The sequence below is a fragment of the Aythya fuligula genome, chromosome 12, assembly GCF_009819795.1.
Source record: "Aythya fuligula isolate bAytFul2 chromosome 12, bAytFul2.pri, whole genome shotgun sequence".
NCBI classification, from domain to species: domain Eukaryota; kingdom Metazoa; phylum Chordata; class Aves; order Anseriformes; family Anatidae; genus Aythya; species Aythya fuligula.
The window spans coordinates 8127736-8144638 of record NC_045570.1 but is presented as its reverse complement, the minus strand read 5'-3'; the positions used below and the strand labels follow the sequence as shown (position 1 = coordinate 8144638).

The 16903-nt window shown below is 41.6% G+C and overlaps 1 protein-coding gene across 2 annotated transcripts in view; it reads left to right on the top strand.

Annotated features, from left to right (window-relative positions):
• The window catches only part of CBFB (core-binding factor subunit beta), a 40967-nt gene that overhangs the window by 8272 nt on the left and 15792 nt on the right, over positions 1–16903 (top strand). For both annotated transcript variants that reach the window (XM_032195884.1, XM_032195885.1), the window contains exon 4: positions 13512–13628. In XM_032195884.1, the coding sequence (XP_032051775.1) occupies positions 13512–13628 (117 nt within the window). The remainder of the gene's footprint in view (positions 1–13511; positions 13629–16903) is intronic.

Sequence of the window (16903 nt, the reverse complement as noted above, 5' to 3'; positions counted from 1 at the left end):
TTGCTTCGATGAATCATAAAACCTGGGATTTCTGTCACACTGGAGACACCACAGCAGTTACAGAAATATAATGAGTGAGAGAGGTGGTGTATTTGAGTAAAAACTAAATTTAAATGGCAGTCAACAGTGCTCATTTTGCACTTGTCCCCTTCTCTCACGAGAATTAGTTATGTGGTTTGATGAATAGCACTTGTCCCCACAGCAACTTTTTCTTCTGACGTCAGCAATAAGCTTTGGCGGGTGATTGGGATGACATATTGACCGCTCTGTTTCTTGAGCAAATGCAGTTTCTAGTCAAACATAGGATCATGGTGTACCCAGCAGGATTTGCTTGGAAAACGAAAGCTTAATTTATGAGTAATGCCTGAATACCTCTGCTAACCTGCGTTGAATCAGAGGTTTCTTTGGTTCACACCTCTATTTGAAGAATTTAGCTGAAATATTACTTCATCCAAACCAAGTTGGAGTAGCAGGTTTTTTTGGTACGCTTTTGAACAAAGAAGAGAATCTAACTTACGGTTTCAGCTCTCAGTTCTTACACCGCTGTAGTGCCAAAGAGCTATTTTCTTTACATTGCTCTATTTTCAGCCCACCACTAGCTGGGACCTGGGGAATTTTTCCATCTAAAATGTTCTCACTGCTGGTGGAGTTGCTGTATGTGTTCCCTGGAAGAAAGGAGCTTTGATGGTGTGCTACCGTCTCAGCCATGAGATAAATCACCAAGACTTTGTCATTTCTACATGGTGGCATGTAAGGTGTGACAGATAGCAAATGCCAGCATTTAAGCAGTGCTGTGCACATTGTGTGGCTTGTCTCTTAGTATGTGAGGCCATCTGCTGAGGACGGTCCGCTTCCCAGGAGCTGTCCTGCAGGACTGCAGAGCAGCCTTGCTGCTTCACAGATGAAAGCTCAGGAGTTGAGGATCCTTGCGTGGCTTTCTACAGTCCCTAACTGATCTTTAGGCTAGCTCCTAATGCCCCAGTGGATTAGGGTAGCAGTATTTTAGGGCCAAATAGCGAGCCTGTTCAGCTGCTGATCTCTCCCTTTGTTTTAGCAGAATAACACAGGATTACTCTTCTGGCTTATTTTCAATTTAGCACAGGAACACTGAGCAGAGGACATCTGAGTGGAGCCCTGACGAAGCCCCCATCACTGATGCTCGCTTGTGGCTCTCAGGCTCCTTCTGTAGGTGTTGAAGAAGAAAGTCAGTGTGTGTTTGTTCTGACAGCAGGTACACAGGGTTGGTCTTGTAACCAGTTCATGTTCAGCCTGACAAAACAGCTTGCTCATTTCTTTGCTTATTTATTGGAGTTGTGTGTCAGGGGTCCTCTAAAGCCTTAGTAGGTAAGAATCCACTTTCCTACACGGTCCCCTTGATCAATTTGATACAGGATTGTGTGTATGGTCTGCGTAAATATTTCTAGTAGATGCATGTGTTTTTACGTTTTATGATGGCGTGTTTAAGATCTCTTTTATTTTAGCAGAGACTGCTCAGGTTCCTCTCTTTCTCCCTGCCCAGATATGTCACTTTGTTTATGTGTCTATAGCCTTTTTCTTTAGCAGAGAGTGAAACTTGCTTGTTTTAACTAGATACTTCGAGGTGGTATTCTTTATGACCTGCTGTTGCTTCCAGCAGAGCTACCAAATTGAGACTCCTGTTGAAGCTGAGTAGTCACAGCATCCATATTTGCTCTTTATTTTCCTTCAAAAATGGGAAATTCCTCTATTTGCGTCCTGTTCGTACACTGTTAACAGGAGCTTGTTGCTGGGGGGGAAGAGAAATCTTTAGAGCTCCTAGCTTGTTAGGTACATATTGTCCTGTGCTGGCAGGCAGCCACGGGCTGAGGTTTGGACAGTTGTTCCTGAAGACTGATTTATCCTAGGGTGCTCTCCTCCATTAGAGCATGAGTCACAGCGGGCATCTCTCATGTGACAAGTATCCACAGCCTTTTCCCCTTAACCCGTTCTCTCCCCTGTCCTCCAAATACTTCTGTCACCGCGTCTGTCACCGCATGCAGCCTTGTTCATCCTTTCTGGTACATGACACGCTTGTGCCATTTTGAAGCAATGCTTATGAACCGCACTTAAAAACATGTTTGTGCCATTTGTGGTGCCTGCCTATTGGCTCTCGCTGTAGGTCCCAAGTCCTTAAGATCTGCCATCAGTAAACCTTTTTTTGATTAGCTTTTATTACATGTTGTAGAAGCAGTTATTCAGTCATACTTTATATATAACCTCAAGCTTTTTCCAGAGGTCTAAATGCATCCATTAGAGTTGTATAGACAAGACGTCAAAATTACTCATACCCATCCTCCTAGAGTTTCCCAGAAGAGAAACAAAACCGGGGCAAGTTAGTGAGCTAAATTTTGCATTTGGGAACCGGTGATGATACATAAGGACAGATGAGTGTAGCGTGGATGAAAGCAGTACTTAAGATCCCTGCAGCATAGACTTTGGAAGAAATCCAGACATTTGGATTGTTGAATCCTCTTGTTTGCATATCAGTCTCCACTTACTAAACAAAGCTGTTAACATTATGCTTCTTTGCTCTTCTTTTAAATGAATGAGAAAAAGATGAGCATCGCTGTTGAAGATGTCTGTTTCTTTGTGAAAAATCACTTAATACCTCAGTCTCAAAGAAATACTCAATAAGGTGATCAAACGCTAGCTACAAGAAACTCATTTTTTTTGCAGAGTTACTGAAGTGTTTCTTCAAGCTTTATTGTCCTAAGCACAAGTAACAAAATGAGCTAATTAGCTTGCTTAATTGCATATTTGATGTTTAGCAAGTTGGCCTGGTGAAATATGTACTGTGACAATAATATAGATAAAATAAGGACTTTTTCTCGTGCAAGGTTGCTGTTCCAAGCACATACGAGTATTAATGAGCAGGTCATATTCTGGGGAATAGTTGATCTGCAGATGTTTTATCCATATATTTTCTGCAACTTGTTTTATCTGTTCCTCTGGTATAAATGCAGAGCACAAAATCTATGGAAAGTGTCATGAAAAGGTTTTAAATCTGTCATAACTTTTCAAGTAAGGGTGGTGAAACATCAATTTTCTGTTGAAATAGAGTGACTGAGGACAGAATGGTGTCTGTCACAGATCTCAATTCAAGGTCTGAAATCTAGGGAAGAAAGCAGCTGTGGGAGAGTAAGTGGGAACCTTTATGTCATGGCATCATAGAATTGTGATGTCCTCATGAAATCCTCTTGATAGTGACCAAGAAGCCGTGAATATTGATGAAACCGTTCAGAGGTGATGAGAAGAAATTATAGCTTGCTTCCAGATAGTGTATTCCTTTAAAAAATGGAAGGGGAGGGAAAAAAAAAAAAGGAAAGCCCACATTCTTTGGTAGAGGCAATATTGGGCTTTTTTTGTTTTCTTTTTGGAAAACTAATATAAGCCTAGAGAATGCTTAAGAATGGGAAAGCTCAAGCAGGAAAGCGTCTAGACAAAATAAAACAACTACGGTAGTGTATTTTTCTCATGCTGCTAAAGAGTGTTTGGGGATTTCTTCATAAAGCCTGCATGCTTCTCTGGTTGTTATTACTACTATTTTTTTTGGATGTTGAGGGCAACTACTTCCCCTTGGGTATGGGAGCAGCGGGCAATCATCTTGTATCCGGATGCTTCCAACAAGGGGAAGCAGAGCACAGTACCCTGCGATGTGACTGTAAAACCTGGTAGCCTGGTGGGTTTCCATCAAGGAAAACTCGGGTGTTTAGTTACAGCAGACCAGAAAGCTGGTGTTTGTAATCACTTGCAACAAAATTCATGGAACACACAGGATGGCACTTTCTTGACAAAGCAGTCAAAGAAGCAGCAGGAATTTTTTTTTTTTAGCTCTGTTCCGGTATCTGGAACTTGAGGCTCAGGCTTTTGAGGAAGTATAACTCATGTCAGTTATGATTGCTTTTTGTTTTTTGAACTTAAAGAAAAAGAATCAGTAGGTGGCCTATAGGGAGCAAAAATAAATAGTGCATAAGGGTTTGAATCAGTTCCCCTCTCCCACGGACCATGTTGGTTCTGTTGGTTCTGTCCTTGCTTGGTCGTGCATTTTGACTTACTAAAGGTATGGTTACATTATTCACCATCTTTAACTGAATTTTACAGATTTCCAAAGGATTTTGCTGTTTGGAGAACTTGCTATTGAGAATATATCTGCAAATGTTACTTCACTAAAGGAAATTCTAAGCCATTGCTAACGATGATTCTCTGCAGAAGCTGATAATTTTCTACAGAGTAACTTTGACACTATAAAATTTTATTGGGTGATGAGCGCTAAGTAGTTATGTTATGCAAAAAAACAAAAATGACTAGCTCGGATTGTTTTACGGCTTGATGCTGTACTACTTGTTGAATAAATATTCATGCACTAGTCCTTGACTGCACTTCTTACTGTATGTGCCTAATTTCTGTGAAAGAACCTGATTCAGTTATGTTTGTGGTTAGGAAAGTACAGCAAAACGAATCAAATGTAAAAGTACAGAAAAATGAATCTAACTTTTTTTTTTTTTTTTACATTTGTACCATCTTTTTCTTTATTCTTTTTTTCTTCACCTACCAGTTTGTGCCCATCTTTCCTCCTTTTTTTTTTTTTTTTTTTGTCTTTTTCCCTTTGGAAGTGATGAACATTTCTCAAGCCAATTTTGGGGGTAGGAGAAAGGCCAGATAGTAAGTGTCATCATTGTTACTGTGTTTTGATACTTGGATTAGTTTCAGGAAAAAAAAAAAGCCAAGGATTTCAAGTGCTGTGGATGCTGCAGCTCCTTCAGAATAGCTTTGAAGGATGAGGGCCAAAGGCCAACCTCACCCAACACAAGATCTTATGTCTTGTCTGTCAGATAGCCTCGCTCTTCTCGCTTTGCATGTTAGCTTTAGCTGGAAAGGATCAGAAGGAGTACCTCTTACTCCTGTTCAAGTTCTTTTTTATGGGTGTGCCAGTTCTTCTATTGTTTAATTATTTTTAAAAGGGGACATCTGGTCTGTCTTTGTGCTTTTTTCTTTTCTTTCCCCAGTAAGTTCTGGTTTAATGCAGTTTATTTGTACAGCTTGTGGGCCTTTTTCAGTTTTTCCAGACTTAGATCCTGCTTAAGGGGGAGGCTGTCAAAGTGCTCGAGAACAAAATGAAGGCAGAAAGGGCAATTTTTCTTTCTCCTCTCTTGCTCAGGTCAGCTCCCAGGTGGTTTTTATTAGTTGCTTGGCCATATTGTCAAAATCAGGTATTTTTCTGGTTGAGTACACTCTCATTACACGTTTCAAATTCTCAGTTTAAAAACACAGGTTTAAGAGACTGTTTATTTGCACACAAGTGGCATGATATAAATACTATGTTTTAGATAAACCTCTCTTTCTAAACCTTCTTTGGAGTTTCTAGCTATAACTGGCTTTTGTTATAATATTTTCTGAAAGCTTGAAAAGAACTAATTTCCCTACCAATTTTGAAATTTGTGTCTGGAAAATATGTTCTGTCAACGTGGCAGAGAACAGTGTGTGTCCCTGTTAGTGAACTGGTTTTGTGAGCAGGAGAGTTTCTCAGTTACATGTGTGCATTCTTGGAGAAACAGAACAGCAGTGGTCTCTGCAGTATTTTGCTGCAACAGCATTCTTGTTAAATGTTGCTCTTAGAAAAATGGGACTTCTTAAATATGTGCCCTTTTGGGAGAGGAGATGTAAAATCCAGATGTAACGATGAAAGACCCTGTAAATTTTCACAGGGGAAAACCCCACCACGTATTTGCCTTTCAGATTATCCCGATGTTCTGCTCCTTGCAGTTTTGCTGATTCTGAGTTCTAGCTCTGTGGTTGGTTTTTCCTATTTGAAGGCACACAGTCTGAGCATGAAACATTTAATGTTGGGAAGCACTGGGGCTTTTTTGTAGCAACACTGCAAAAAAAAAAAAAAAAAGCCACCTGTTCTTTACTTTGTATTAGGGTGTTTTTTGGGGGTAGTTTTGGTCAAGTGTAGTGTGTATTTCCTTCTCAGTCCAACTACAATATTTTGGAAAGATGAACAGTGTCTGCAGATGTTTATTAAACAAGTATTGTTTCTGTACAATAGCATGTTAGATTTTTCTATGCTAACTTTTAAGCATAAGTACTGACCAGTCATCTTAATCCAGGGAAAAAATGCTGAGGTCTCCACAGATTTTAATCACATTTGTTGTTCTGACATCATTAATGATTCATGCCTGTTTTTAGTTACAACTTGTTATTTAGTTAGCTGAAATAGTAACCTGCATCATTTAATGAAGTGTTGATCTGCTTTGGAAACAGAGTCATGGTTCCATAGTTTAGCTAATTACACAAAACAAGAAAAAGATAATTTTTATAGAAATGACTTGAAGTGACTTGTAAATTCTAGCTCCCCAGTAAAGTTGAAAAAACAATTTTCTACTTTTATTTTTCCAACTTAGAGAAACCAAACCAAAAATCATCACTGTAGCATTTTGGCGCTATAGAAAGTGTGTTGAGAGAGGCTTTGGCACAGCTCTGACACTGCTCCCAAGATGGTTTTAGCAGGGGTCTGTACCCGAATTTCTTTACCTGAATTTGCTTGTAAAAATGGATGGTGCTGTGCTTGTAATTGTATCTAGACAGGCATTTCCCAAAACTTGAGTTCTGTTTATGATAAAGCCCAGGTGATTTCTGTATGCACACCTTAGAACCGACCCAGGTGCATCCTGCCAGGCAATCAGGCTTTGCTCTGAAACTGGAAATTACAGCGGGCATTTTCTGAGCTGGTTTTGCAGCTCTGAATCTGAGTGCCTGCTTTCCTGAGGGAGTATGCTAAGGGAATGCTGTCGCTTGTTGTCCAAATGCATCTGCTGTAGCCAGACAGCTAAAATAAGTACTCGGGGTGTTCTTTGGTGGAACTTACTGAGTGTTTTTTGAGTTTTTTTTTTTCTTGATTGCAAAATGCCTCAAGCTAATATTTCAGGTTGCATCTTGAATCATCTTTGCCATTAGCATGTGTAAATTCATAAGTTTCTTTGGGGGGGGGATACATTTATGAGTCTAAAACTTGTGCTAAAACAATCCCACAACCAACACCACCAAAAAAAGTTGCATTCTTCTGAATCCTGAATTTAGCGTGAACAATATTTCGGTACCTGTCAAACTAAAATAAATGTTGCCCTAAAAGGGGAAATACAGGGGTTTAATATCTTAGCAACAATTTTAATTGCTTATGTGCAACGCGGCCATGCAAATAATAAAGGAATTAGCCCTGTGCTCAGCTATTTTTACTTCTTTCTCGTTGCTATTAAAATTCTCATACAGACTGTTAGCAATCCATGGGATAGTTTGTAATTCAGCAAATTCTTTTCTTCAAGATGATTTGTTCCTGACAGTTGGTGTATTTGTATTTCTACTGCTTTTTGTTCTTAAAACAAAAAAAAAAGTGTGAAAGGCTGCATTTAGAAATCTATTTTATTTTTTTTCCAAGCATAGTAGTCTAGATTGAGATTCAGCAAGCATAGTGGTATGGATATTTCTGTTTTGCTTAAGGAACTGACCTTTGTCCTAGCTGATGAAATAGGGTTGCTCTATTTAATTTTGAATGTTAAGAATTTCTGGAAGGAAAGATTCTGAAAGCTAACGTCTGGGATGGCTTTCTTGCATTTTGTCTGTTTTTATGGTGTGTGTAGCTAACACAGAGGAAAGCTAAGAAGTTGAAAAGGGCTTTTTACAGAGAACGTTTCATGCCCTACCGTAGACTGATCATTCCCAGTCTTACCAGCCTCTTCCCAGGTTCCTTACCCAGCCAGAAGCTACAAGAGAAATACCTTCACATGCATGATGAGGATGAGGAAGAGCCGAGCCATCAGAGCAGGCTGCAGGTGGAGAGATGATGGTGGTGTGCGGGGTGTCCTGTGCCCACCGCCCTGCCCTGCAGTCTCTCATCAGCATCTGTGCATGAGCTGCTGAGGGCCTGCGGTGATTTGGGTGCCACCCTTGAGGGACCTACGGGCTGTATTCATCGTGAAAGCCACAGCTCGGTCATCCACGTACGGCTCTTTAGGAAAGAGTCGTGTTTTGTCAGGAAGTATCACTTCCTTTGCGTTTTTACAGAAGGGTGTGAAGTCTGAACTTGAACAGAACCTTGGTTTTGTAGGGTGGAAACCATTTCAAGATGCAGCTTTCCAAGTAACTTAAAAACATTTTTCTTTTGTGTTTAAAGGCATGATAATTGTACACTTTGAAGTGAGATAGATATAAGGATTGATATAAATTTGTTGGCTTTTATGAGCTCTTCCAGTTTGTAGTGATGCATCTGTAGTTCTCAGATTAAAAGCACCAAAAAGTGTTGTTTTCCTGGTGATTTTAAATGGGATTTTTTCCTCCATTTCCATTCACTGTTTTGGCCCCAGGGCTCTGTCACAGAGGTTCTGTTTCAGAAGGAACCGATGCTCTGACACTTGCTGTAAACTACATTGACTTGGTTATTTTTCGTTAGTTTCTTTTATTTATTGATCTCATGTTTTAAGTCTGAAGCCTTGTATGGAGGTGTCAGCTTCTACTGCAACTTCAGATGTTCAAGTAATTTAGCTCCGAAATTTGAAGTGTTCTTTTTCCCTAAATAAATAGCTAAGGGTTTTAGTGTCTGTTCTGTTGCAAAACTTCAGATGGTGTTTTATTGGTCTTTCATCAGCTGCTGCTCCCCCTCCTGCCCTGCTCCCTTTCTGAAGCCCTCTGATCAGGATGCTCACACGAGAGTCACGGTGTCTGGGGAGGGCAGGCTGACTCAACAGCCATGCCAAATTGCTATGGCAAGACCACAGCCTTTTATTTACGAAAACGTCTGTGTACTCCTTTGAGGCTTCTGTTAAAGGAAAAAGATGAATGTACGGTTTCCTCTTTGACTAGGTAGTCTCCTTTTACTCAGCAGCGTCCAGAGGTGGTGGTGGTGTGAGAAGCTGAAACGATGAGGTTAGCCTTAACCCATTTAACATCTTTCGTACTCGGGGTAAATGTTTACAGCTGTTTCTTTCTTAGTGGTCAGTGTTTCATACGTGAAGTCACCGGGGAGGCTGCTGTTGAAATATTTCGAAGCAGGGTATGATTCAGGGGAAGGAGCAGGACTGGGGCGTACGTACGTGGCTCGTGTGAGCGGTTATGAATGGGCAGCCGTGTGACAAGGCGGAGGGTGAGTCAGGACCCAGTGGCTTCTGAAAGAATGCCTTTTGCTCCAGCCTGCTGGGAAAATGAAAACAGACGGGAGGGGACGGCACCACTTGGCTGGGGACTGGTGTTTCCTGGGGGGGTCAAGTCCGTCCCAGCAGCGGTACGGTGCTGATTCATTAGTCAGTGGGTGGTGAGAACCGAGTGCTGTCTGGGGGAGGAAATGGCCAGGGTGCTTTAGGGAGAAGGAACATTTTCTCTAACTGCAGGATGTGTGGATGGAGCGTTCAGATAGCGTATCTGCATCGCATCAGTTAAATACCCTGGTGTTGTGAGATAAGGATTTACTAGAGGACAAAAATAGGATGTGAAACTGAGGTTTTACGTCTTGTGCTCAACTGTTCTCAATGACAAGAAAAAAGGTGTTTGTCTGCTTCACTTTATTCAAATCAAGTCTGGCTTCTACGGTAAGAACGAGCGGTGTTACTTGAGCCAAGCCCCTGATTTTTATTTTTTTTTTCTTGGAACAGCAAAGTTAACTCTCAGTTGCAGTTGGAGAAGGTTACTAATTCAAATTCAGGTGAAGAAAAATAACGTAAAACATTTCAAAGAGCACCAAAGGGAAGGTGAGGTGAGATGCTGCATGTTGAAAGCATGGCACAGAGGTCTGCTGGTGTGTTGAGAAAGCACAAGCACAGCTCAGCTACATTGAGCCTAATGGATTTGTGCAGCATCTTCCCAAGTTCACGTGTGTTTGTGGTGTTGCTCATCCTCAAGCCAGGTAATCTGCCCTGAGATAAGCGTGTTTACTCCTCCTGGCTTTTAGGGCAGCAAACAGAGCATTTGTTTGAACTCTGAGAGCCAACCTGTTTCCAGCATCAGACATGTCTGCTTTTCTCTTTTTTTTTTTTTAAAAAAAAAAAAAAAAGTCTAATGCTACAGTGGTTTATAGTGGGAGTTGTAAGTGGAAATTGTATCTTGAAGTGAAATGAAATTTTTGCGTAACAGCCACCAGAACAAAAATTCAGCTGCTTTAAGCTAGTAAGAAGTACGGATTTCAATATGTGACAGTTTACCTAGGTCTCCAAATCTTACAAGCCTGGCTCCTAAATGCTCTTATTGAACGCACCAGATGGGTCGGGAATGGTTTATAAGATTATATAAATGCAGTTAATCTGGGGTTAGCAACAAAGCCTTGAAAGAGTTTTTCTAGCAAAGTCATCCTTTTATCTGGTTTTAATCCAAGTCTTATAGTTCAGTAATATTAAGGGGGGGAATTGGGATCTTTATAGAAATCAGGTGGCTTTTTTCCTTTGCCATCTTGCTGTGGTTGTCATCAGGCAATTTTCAGAACCGAGCTCTGAAAGTTCTTAAAAGATAACTTTGTGCTGGATTTTGAGGTGTGCTAACATCACGCGATCGTAGACAAGGGCAGTAATTTATTAATGTTCTGTTAGGTTTGGAAATGGAGAGGGAACCAGCATGGCTTTATCTGAAAAGAAGGAAATGTGTGGTTAAACGGTTTTGGCTTCAGTCTTAGGTGGTTTCCATTCCCCAGAAAGAAGAGAGGGGGGAAAGGAGTCTAAATTCCTTTCTCTACAATAAAGGAAAAAAGCGCCGGTTTGTTTTATTGTGTGTAGTAATGAGAGAGTTCATGCGCAGGCACATGCAGCTTTCAGTGTGAATTACACTAAATTTGAGTGATTATATGGTAACTCCCAACTCAAATAGCTTGCTAAGAAATTCACCCTGTCAGAAGTGAAAAACATTCATTATCTGGGGTTTGATGCTAGTAGAAGCGAAGCCCCGCTGAAACCAGTGGTGTAAAGCTTTCAGGGCTCTGATTGAGGAGCAAGGGCAGGGTACCTTATGCTTTATCTCGAGAGGTCAGGCTGCTTGCCTGTGGCTGGCGAGCTGCTTTATCAGCTGCTGCTCAGCGTGCCTCGAGCAGATAGCAGGCATCAGGAATCACATCCCTTCTGTCAGCTCCTTCCCCATGTGCCCCCTTGACTTCTGAAAACTTCCAGCAGTGCTTGGGCTTCGGGTGATGCTCAGGGTACTGGCTGTGAGGCACTGAGCCCTCGCAGCTGCACCTGAGCTACCTCTGCTTGCTCTGAGCTACCCAAAGCTCGCATGGACCGCATGAGCAGCTGCAGGGTAATTGGACAACGCTGTTGAAACATGGCAGGCAGTGACAGCCTGATAGCCCTATTCAAATAAATGAGCAAACAAACAAAAAAATCCCTTCTGGGCAACCTGCAGAGCTAAATGTTATCATTTCTGGGAATGTTGATGGGAAATCAAAAAATTCCAGGTTTCTGCTTTGGGCCAAAAGTTTGGGGAAAGTAAGTGAAAGGTAAACTCTAAACTGAGATCAGCAATTTTTTTTTAGAAAAAAACAAGCAGTGTTAGAGTACAGGTTGTCAGGTCTGTCAAGACCTGTAGCTGGGTTTATGCTGCTTTTTTCTCATTCAATTATTCTGCGTTCTTAGAAGAGGATGGCTCTCGATTTTAATGGCCCCCCTCTCTTTGCCTTCCACTTCTAAACCAATGAAACGCATCACTTCGATGACGTGCGTACCATCACTGTATTTCTTGCAGGATGAATGAGCCAAGACTGTGCTGAAAGGGAGTGATGTTGTATTTAGCATGTACGAAGTGATTAATCTTGAAAGGAGGGCTGCAGGAGGTGGTTTCCTGGCAGTCTACGTCTTACTCATGCTGGTTCTGCCTCCCCAGCTCCCAGGGCCTCGGCTGGCGGCTCCCTGCAGCAGGGATAGGTGGGACAGCTGGGCTGAGAGCACAGGGACAGAAAACCAGTGCATATTCTTTGTGGAGAGCCTGCAGTAGGAGCTGATATGAAGATGATGTGCTTGAAGTCACCCTTGTTTCTTTGTTATTGTGCTACTGCTGCATGCTGTACTAATTAAAACATCTAGAGCGTTCCATACTGAAGTGTGGCGAGTTGTAAAAATGAAGCTCAGTGAGCAAATGTGCTGCGTTTTATTGGTGAATAATGTTACTTGTTTGCCATTTGGATTCGTGTTATTTGTCTGTTGCTTTTCTTCTTCCTTTTTATGTTGTGAAGTGCTTCATTTTACCCAGACAGCCTCTGCAGGAGGAAGGCAGGCTTCCCGTCCCGCTGCACCTCCTGGCCTGCCCTTTTTCTGCTCGAGTGCCCTTAGCTGCTGAGCGTGGAGCTGAGCGGGCAGGCACAGCCAGGGTGCTTTGAAGTGCACCGTAGCACTAAACATCAATTACAGTCTGCTGGTGAGGGTTTGCCAGAGGATGAATTCAGAGCGATTAGAGGAGACACTGTGTGAAATTTCCCCTGGTGAGCTGGGCTGCTCCTGAAGACTGGCATTTTGAGTGTCTCGGCAGCCTTACATCTGGAACGGGTGCTGGCCTGCGCGTAGGGTTTGCCTCCCTGGCAATTCAGCATAGACAAACTTCTGTTCTGCAAGTGGTTTGGCTTGCCAAGTAGGCTGAAATAACTACTAGAGGATGACTTTTTTTTTTCTTCATGACTTGGGTAATTTTGCTGCGTGAGGTTTTTTTTAAGACAGATCTCATTAACCGTAGGGTGTCAGACTTGTTTAGTGCTGTGTTTGCTTCTTGTTCAGTTTCTTTGTGGAGATTAATCTTGGCCTTTAGAAGGGGGAAATGCTTCTGTTTTAAATCACGGTATCATCCACCCTTATCTAGCTGTAGGGCCTTAAGCTTGTGTGTAATTCCTTGCTGCTGTTCGAAACACAGATTGATGCAGGAGTTGGGTTTTGATCATCTGGTGTTGCTTCTTTTGAAAAGACTTTCACAAATGCTAAAGAAAAGGGATGACTTTATTTTCAGCCTGGTGTGTATGTGTGATGTATTTTGCTACATTCATTTTTGTGAATTGAGGAGGACTGAAACTGGTGCTTGCTCTTTGTTGAAAGAACTCACATACGGGGTAAAATGTAGTGCTTTTGGGGAAGAGGAAAATGTTCGTTTAACCATTTAAATGCTCTGTGAAGGATCTTCCAGTCTGGCAGCATGCCACTTTCCCCGTGATGCAATGGTAAGCTGACAAGAAAAACAGTTACTTTAACTGGAAGCAGTAATAGAGTTCTAACCAAATCCTTGTGCACGCCAGTTTATAAAATGAGAACACAGCTCAAATTTATTCCATCGAGTACAGCAGGCAAAAGTTTCAGCATTCGCTTGATTAAAACGAGTTCTTGGAAAGGAGGCAGGAGAAGCTGTTAAGTGGAGTCTCATGTTACCAGCTGGCCTGGGTGTTCTTCTAAGAATACATATAGAAGCTTCCCGCATCGCTATTTTCATTTTGCAGGCATGTGTTTAATGCCTTCAAACTTACAGCGTGTGCTTTGCTTTTATTTCAGGTGTACTTGAAGGCACCTATGATCCTCAATGGTGTCTGTGTAATCTGGAAAGGCTGGATAGACTTACAGAGACTGGATGGTATGGGCTGCCTGGAATTTGACGAAGAGAGAGCACAGGTAAGACAGCATGCCCGGGCTGCTCTGCCTCAGACATTTCTTCTCCTGGAAGACAACGTGCAGTCAGGTAGCAATCACACGTGGTAATTTGCTTGCTTTCTGCCTTCTCTTTGAGTACAATTCCAAAGAATATTCACAGTACAGAAGTTCAGAAATGTGGTTGTAGCTAAATCAGTGTTTTAATTACAGTAAAACATTAGGGGCAGGAATCTTACAGCTTACAGCTGTAGCTTACAGCTTTGTGGAGTGGCTTAGTGCTATTACTATGCTACAGAGTAGTAAATCTTAAAGTATTGGGAAAGCTATTACTGTAACATGAAGCAATTTAACTGGCAAGTCTTTTCCAGTTCATTACTTTTTTTTTTTCCTAAGTAGCTTTTTTGTTTTATTACATGGTGTTGTTGTGAGGAGAGGAGAACGGACTCAGAACAAGAGGGGCAGGGATGAATAGAGCTTTTTCATCTGCTCTCTGTAACAGTGGGAAGCTGCTTTAAGGTATGGCAGCTTTTAAGAAACCTGCTTCCTATCTACCTGCTTCCTACCACTGAAGTGACTTTTAGCAGCTGGATCTTTGGACATGCACAAGAAGAAAGCAAACACAGAGGAAATAACTTAAGTCTATATAACATAAACTTCACTTGCACAGCTGTAGGAATACTTAATTTATGTAGACTTAAAAAGCAAATAATGTCTGTCTTAAGTGAACCTTGGTAACAAAGTTACTTAACTGATATTAAAAGCTGCTGCTCCATTCTGTGTGGGTCTCCACAAAGATCACGATATACTTCAACATGTCTTTGCACTTGACAGTAAGCTGGATACAACATCAGTTATCAGGCTTGTGACTTAGAATCTATAGTTTATGGCGAACTCAGTAGTTCGTCTTGTATTTTGAGAGTTTAGAAGTGTTAGGATTACACAAAAGCATGGCTCAAAGAGCTTCTAAGTACGAATTACCTTTACTTTCTCATCATTCTGATCAATGGGAATACATTTACATAATAAAAATTGCAAGGTAAATAATTGCAGAAACATCTACACCTGAAGTAGTCTTAGTATTTTCACTTGCAAACACTGGTTCACAAGAGTTTGGGAGCATGATTTGGATTTGTTCTGGACGGAACTGAACAGAAGGAGATCCTTCAGAACCACATCTCATGCACTTTGACCTCTAACGGGTCAGGCTAGAAAGTAAAGTCCAAAGCAAAACCTTTTACAGTGAGCACAATGTGGATGTCAGGTTCTTACTTCACTTTATAGGTCCTCTCCTGGCGAGCTGCACCACATTTATTGCAGCTGTTAGCTGTAGCCCTTTCTCTGTGAAGGAAATAATCCAGGCGAAGATGTGTGTGTATGATATGCTCACTCGTGACTCCAGTCAAATTATCCTTAGAATAATGATTTTGACATGAACACATGAACCTGGGCGATGTCTAAATGCTTCTGACCAACTGTGCTTTTGCTGTTTCTTTTTGGGGTTTGTAGCTCTCCGGGGGCTGCTTCTGGCAGTTGTGCACTGGAGCTGCTTTAAATAAGGATGTATTTTCTGTTTCTGCTGTGTGCATCTTGTTCTCAGCTGTCCTCAGGGCTTCCCTTTTAGTCATTCTGAAGCCACACTTGGTCACTACTTAATAAATAGCGACCCTGTAGTTCCAATTAAATGCAAGGAGCGCTCCTCTGTTCCAGATGTGCAGAACTGGAGGCCATATTAATTAATTAATTAGTTTCCGTTCAAGAGTTAGAAGTATGTAAATCAGATTTTATGTGGAAATGTGTAGTTGCACGCTTTGTGGTGCCTTGCCTCTCCCAGACTTCAGAAACCAATTAACGCATTAGTGAGATCATGTTATTGTGACTGTGTCCTGGCTTAAATACAAGTACTTTGTGTCAAAACCGTGTCTTTCAAATAGTCACAGCCCTGTGTGCTTTCTTCAGTATGTCTAGAGTAGCTGGTAGCACTGTTCTCAGATCAGCATGCCACCTTTGGTTAATCTGGGGGAGAGGCTGCAGAACCAAGCTTTCCCTTGAGTGCTGCTATTAGCGTTATAGCAGCCTTCTCTTTGGAGCTGGGTGTCAGCATTTGAGATAGCTACATTTCTGCTGCAGCAGCGTTTTCTTTAAAAAGAGAGTAACTGCTATAGGCTCTATGGGTTAGAACTCTTTTTGATTGTATGGCTTATACACCAAGGTCAGGTGCAGACCCCTGAGGATTGTGCAAGAAAAATCCCACGTTTCTTGGTCCGTGCCTATCATGTCAAAACTGAGAGCAGAGCGACAGGGACACGTGTTCAGGAGGAGGTAGCGTCACCCTTCTCCAGAACCGGATAGCTCCTGAAAAACGTGGGCACCCTTCCAGCAAGAAAGGGTGGTCAAGTGACCTGCGGGTTCAGTGCTTCTCATCTAATTTCATGACATGTTTTTGCATGCTCTTGGATTATTTTAGTTCCCTGATATGCATGCTTGGTTTCAAGTACACTTAAGAATTCCTTATTGTTGTCTTCAGAGGGTATTTGTGCACTGAGCATATGATTTATTTATTTTTTTTATATTCCCTCACAAAAAAAAAAAAGCATGCGCACTCTCAGGTGCCAGTGCTTTCTTGTATTTCAAGTTCAGGGTGCTGAGCTGGAGGTATTGCACAAGGTATCTGCAGAGATACACTTGCACTCAGCTACAAGTGTGTAATCAATTTTCAATTCATGGTTCTTAGCATAACTAGTTAAGGTTATGTTAAGTGCAAGTCAGAGGAAAAAAATACTGAAAATGTAAAAGATATAAAAACTTCAATTGTTTTTCTACACGTTTCCCCAAGGTTTGCAGTGCTAACAATCTTTTACATTCTTTAGTTTCCCTTTTTCCTGTATTTGCCATTTGTTTCCTCTCCTAGAACTGTTTTAATACTGCTAGTGGCAATTGATCTAACTGTTGATGTTGATCCCAAAATAACACTGGTGTCAGAACTGGTTCAAGTGCTTCATGATACGTGGCGTAGTATCAGTGGTGCCCGTTGTTTTGTCATGTGAGGTCCTACCAGTGTTCGTTGCTCCCCCCACCCCTGCCAGTTTTGGGTAAGCTTGCCTTACACAAATCTAATGCTCTTGCATTTTCTGGTCTCTTACCACTACTTAATAACCAATACTGGGTCAGCTACTTTTTTTCCTTGCTGCCACAGTTTTGGAATGATACTATCCTTCAGCAGGTCAAAAAATACCTCAGGAAGGAAAGCTGCATGCATAATAAAGTACTTCAATTGTAACTTCTAAGCTAGTGCTCTT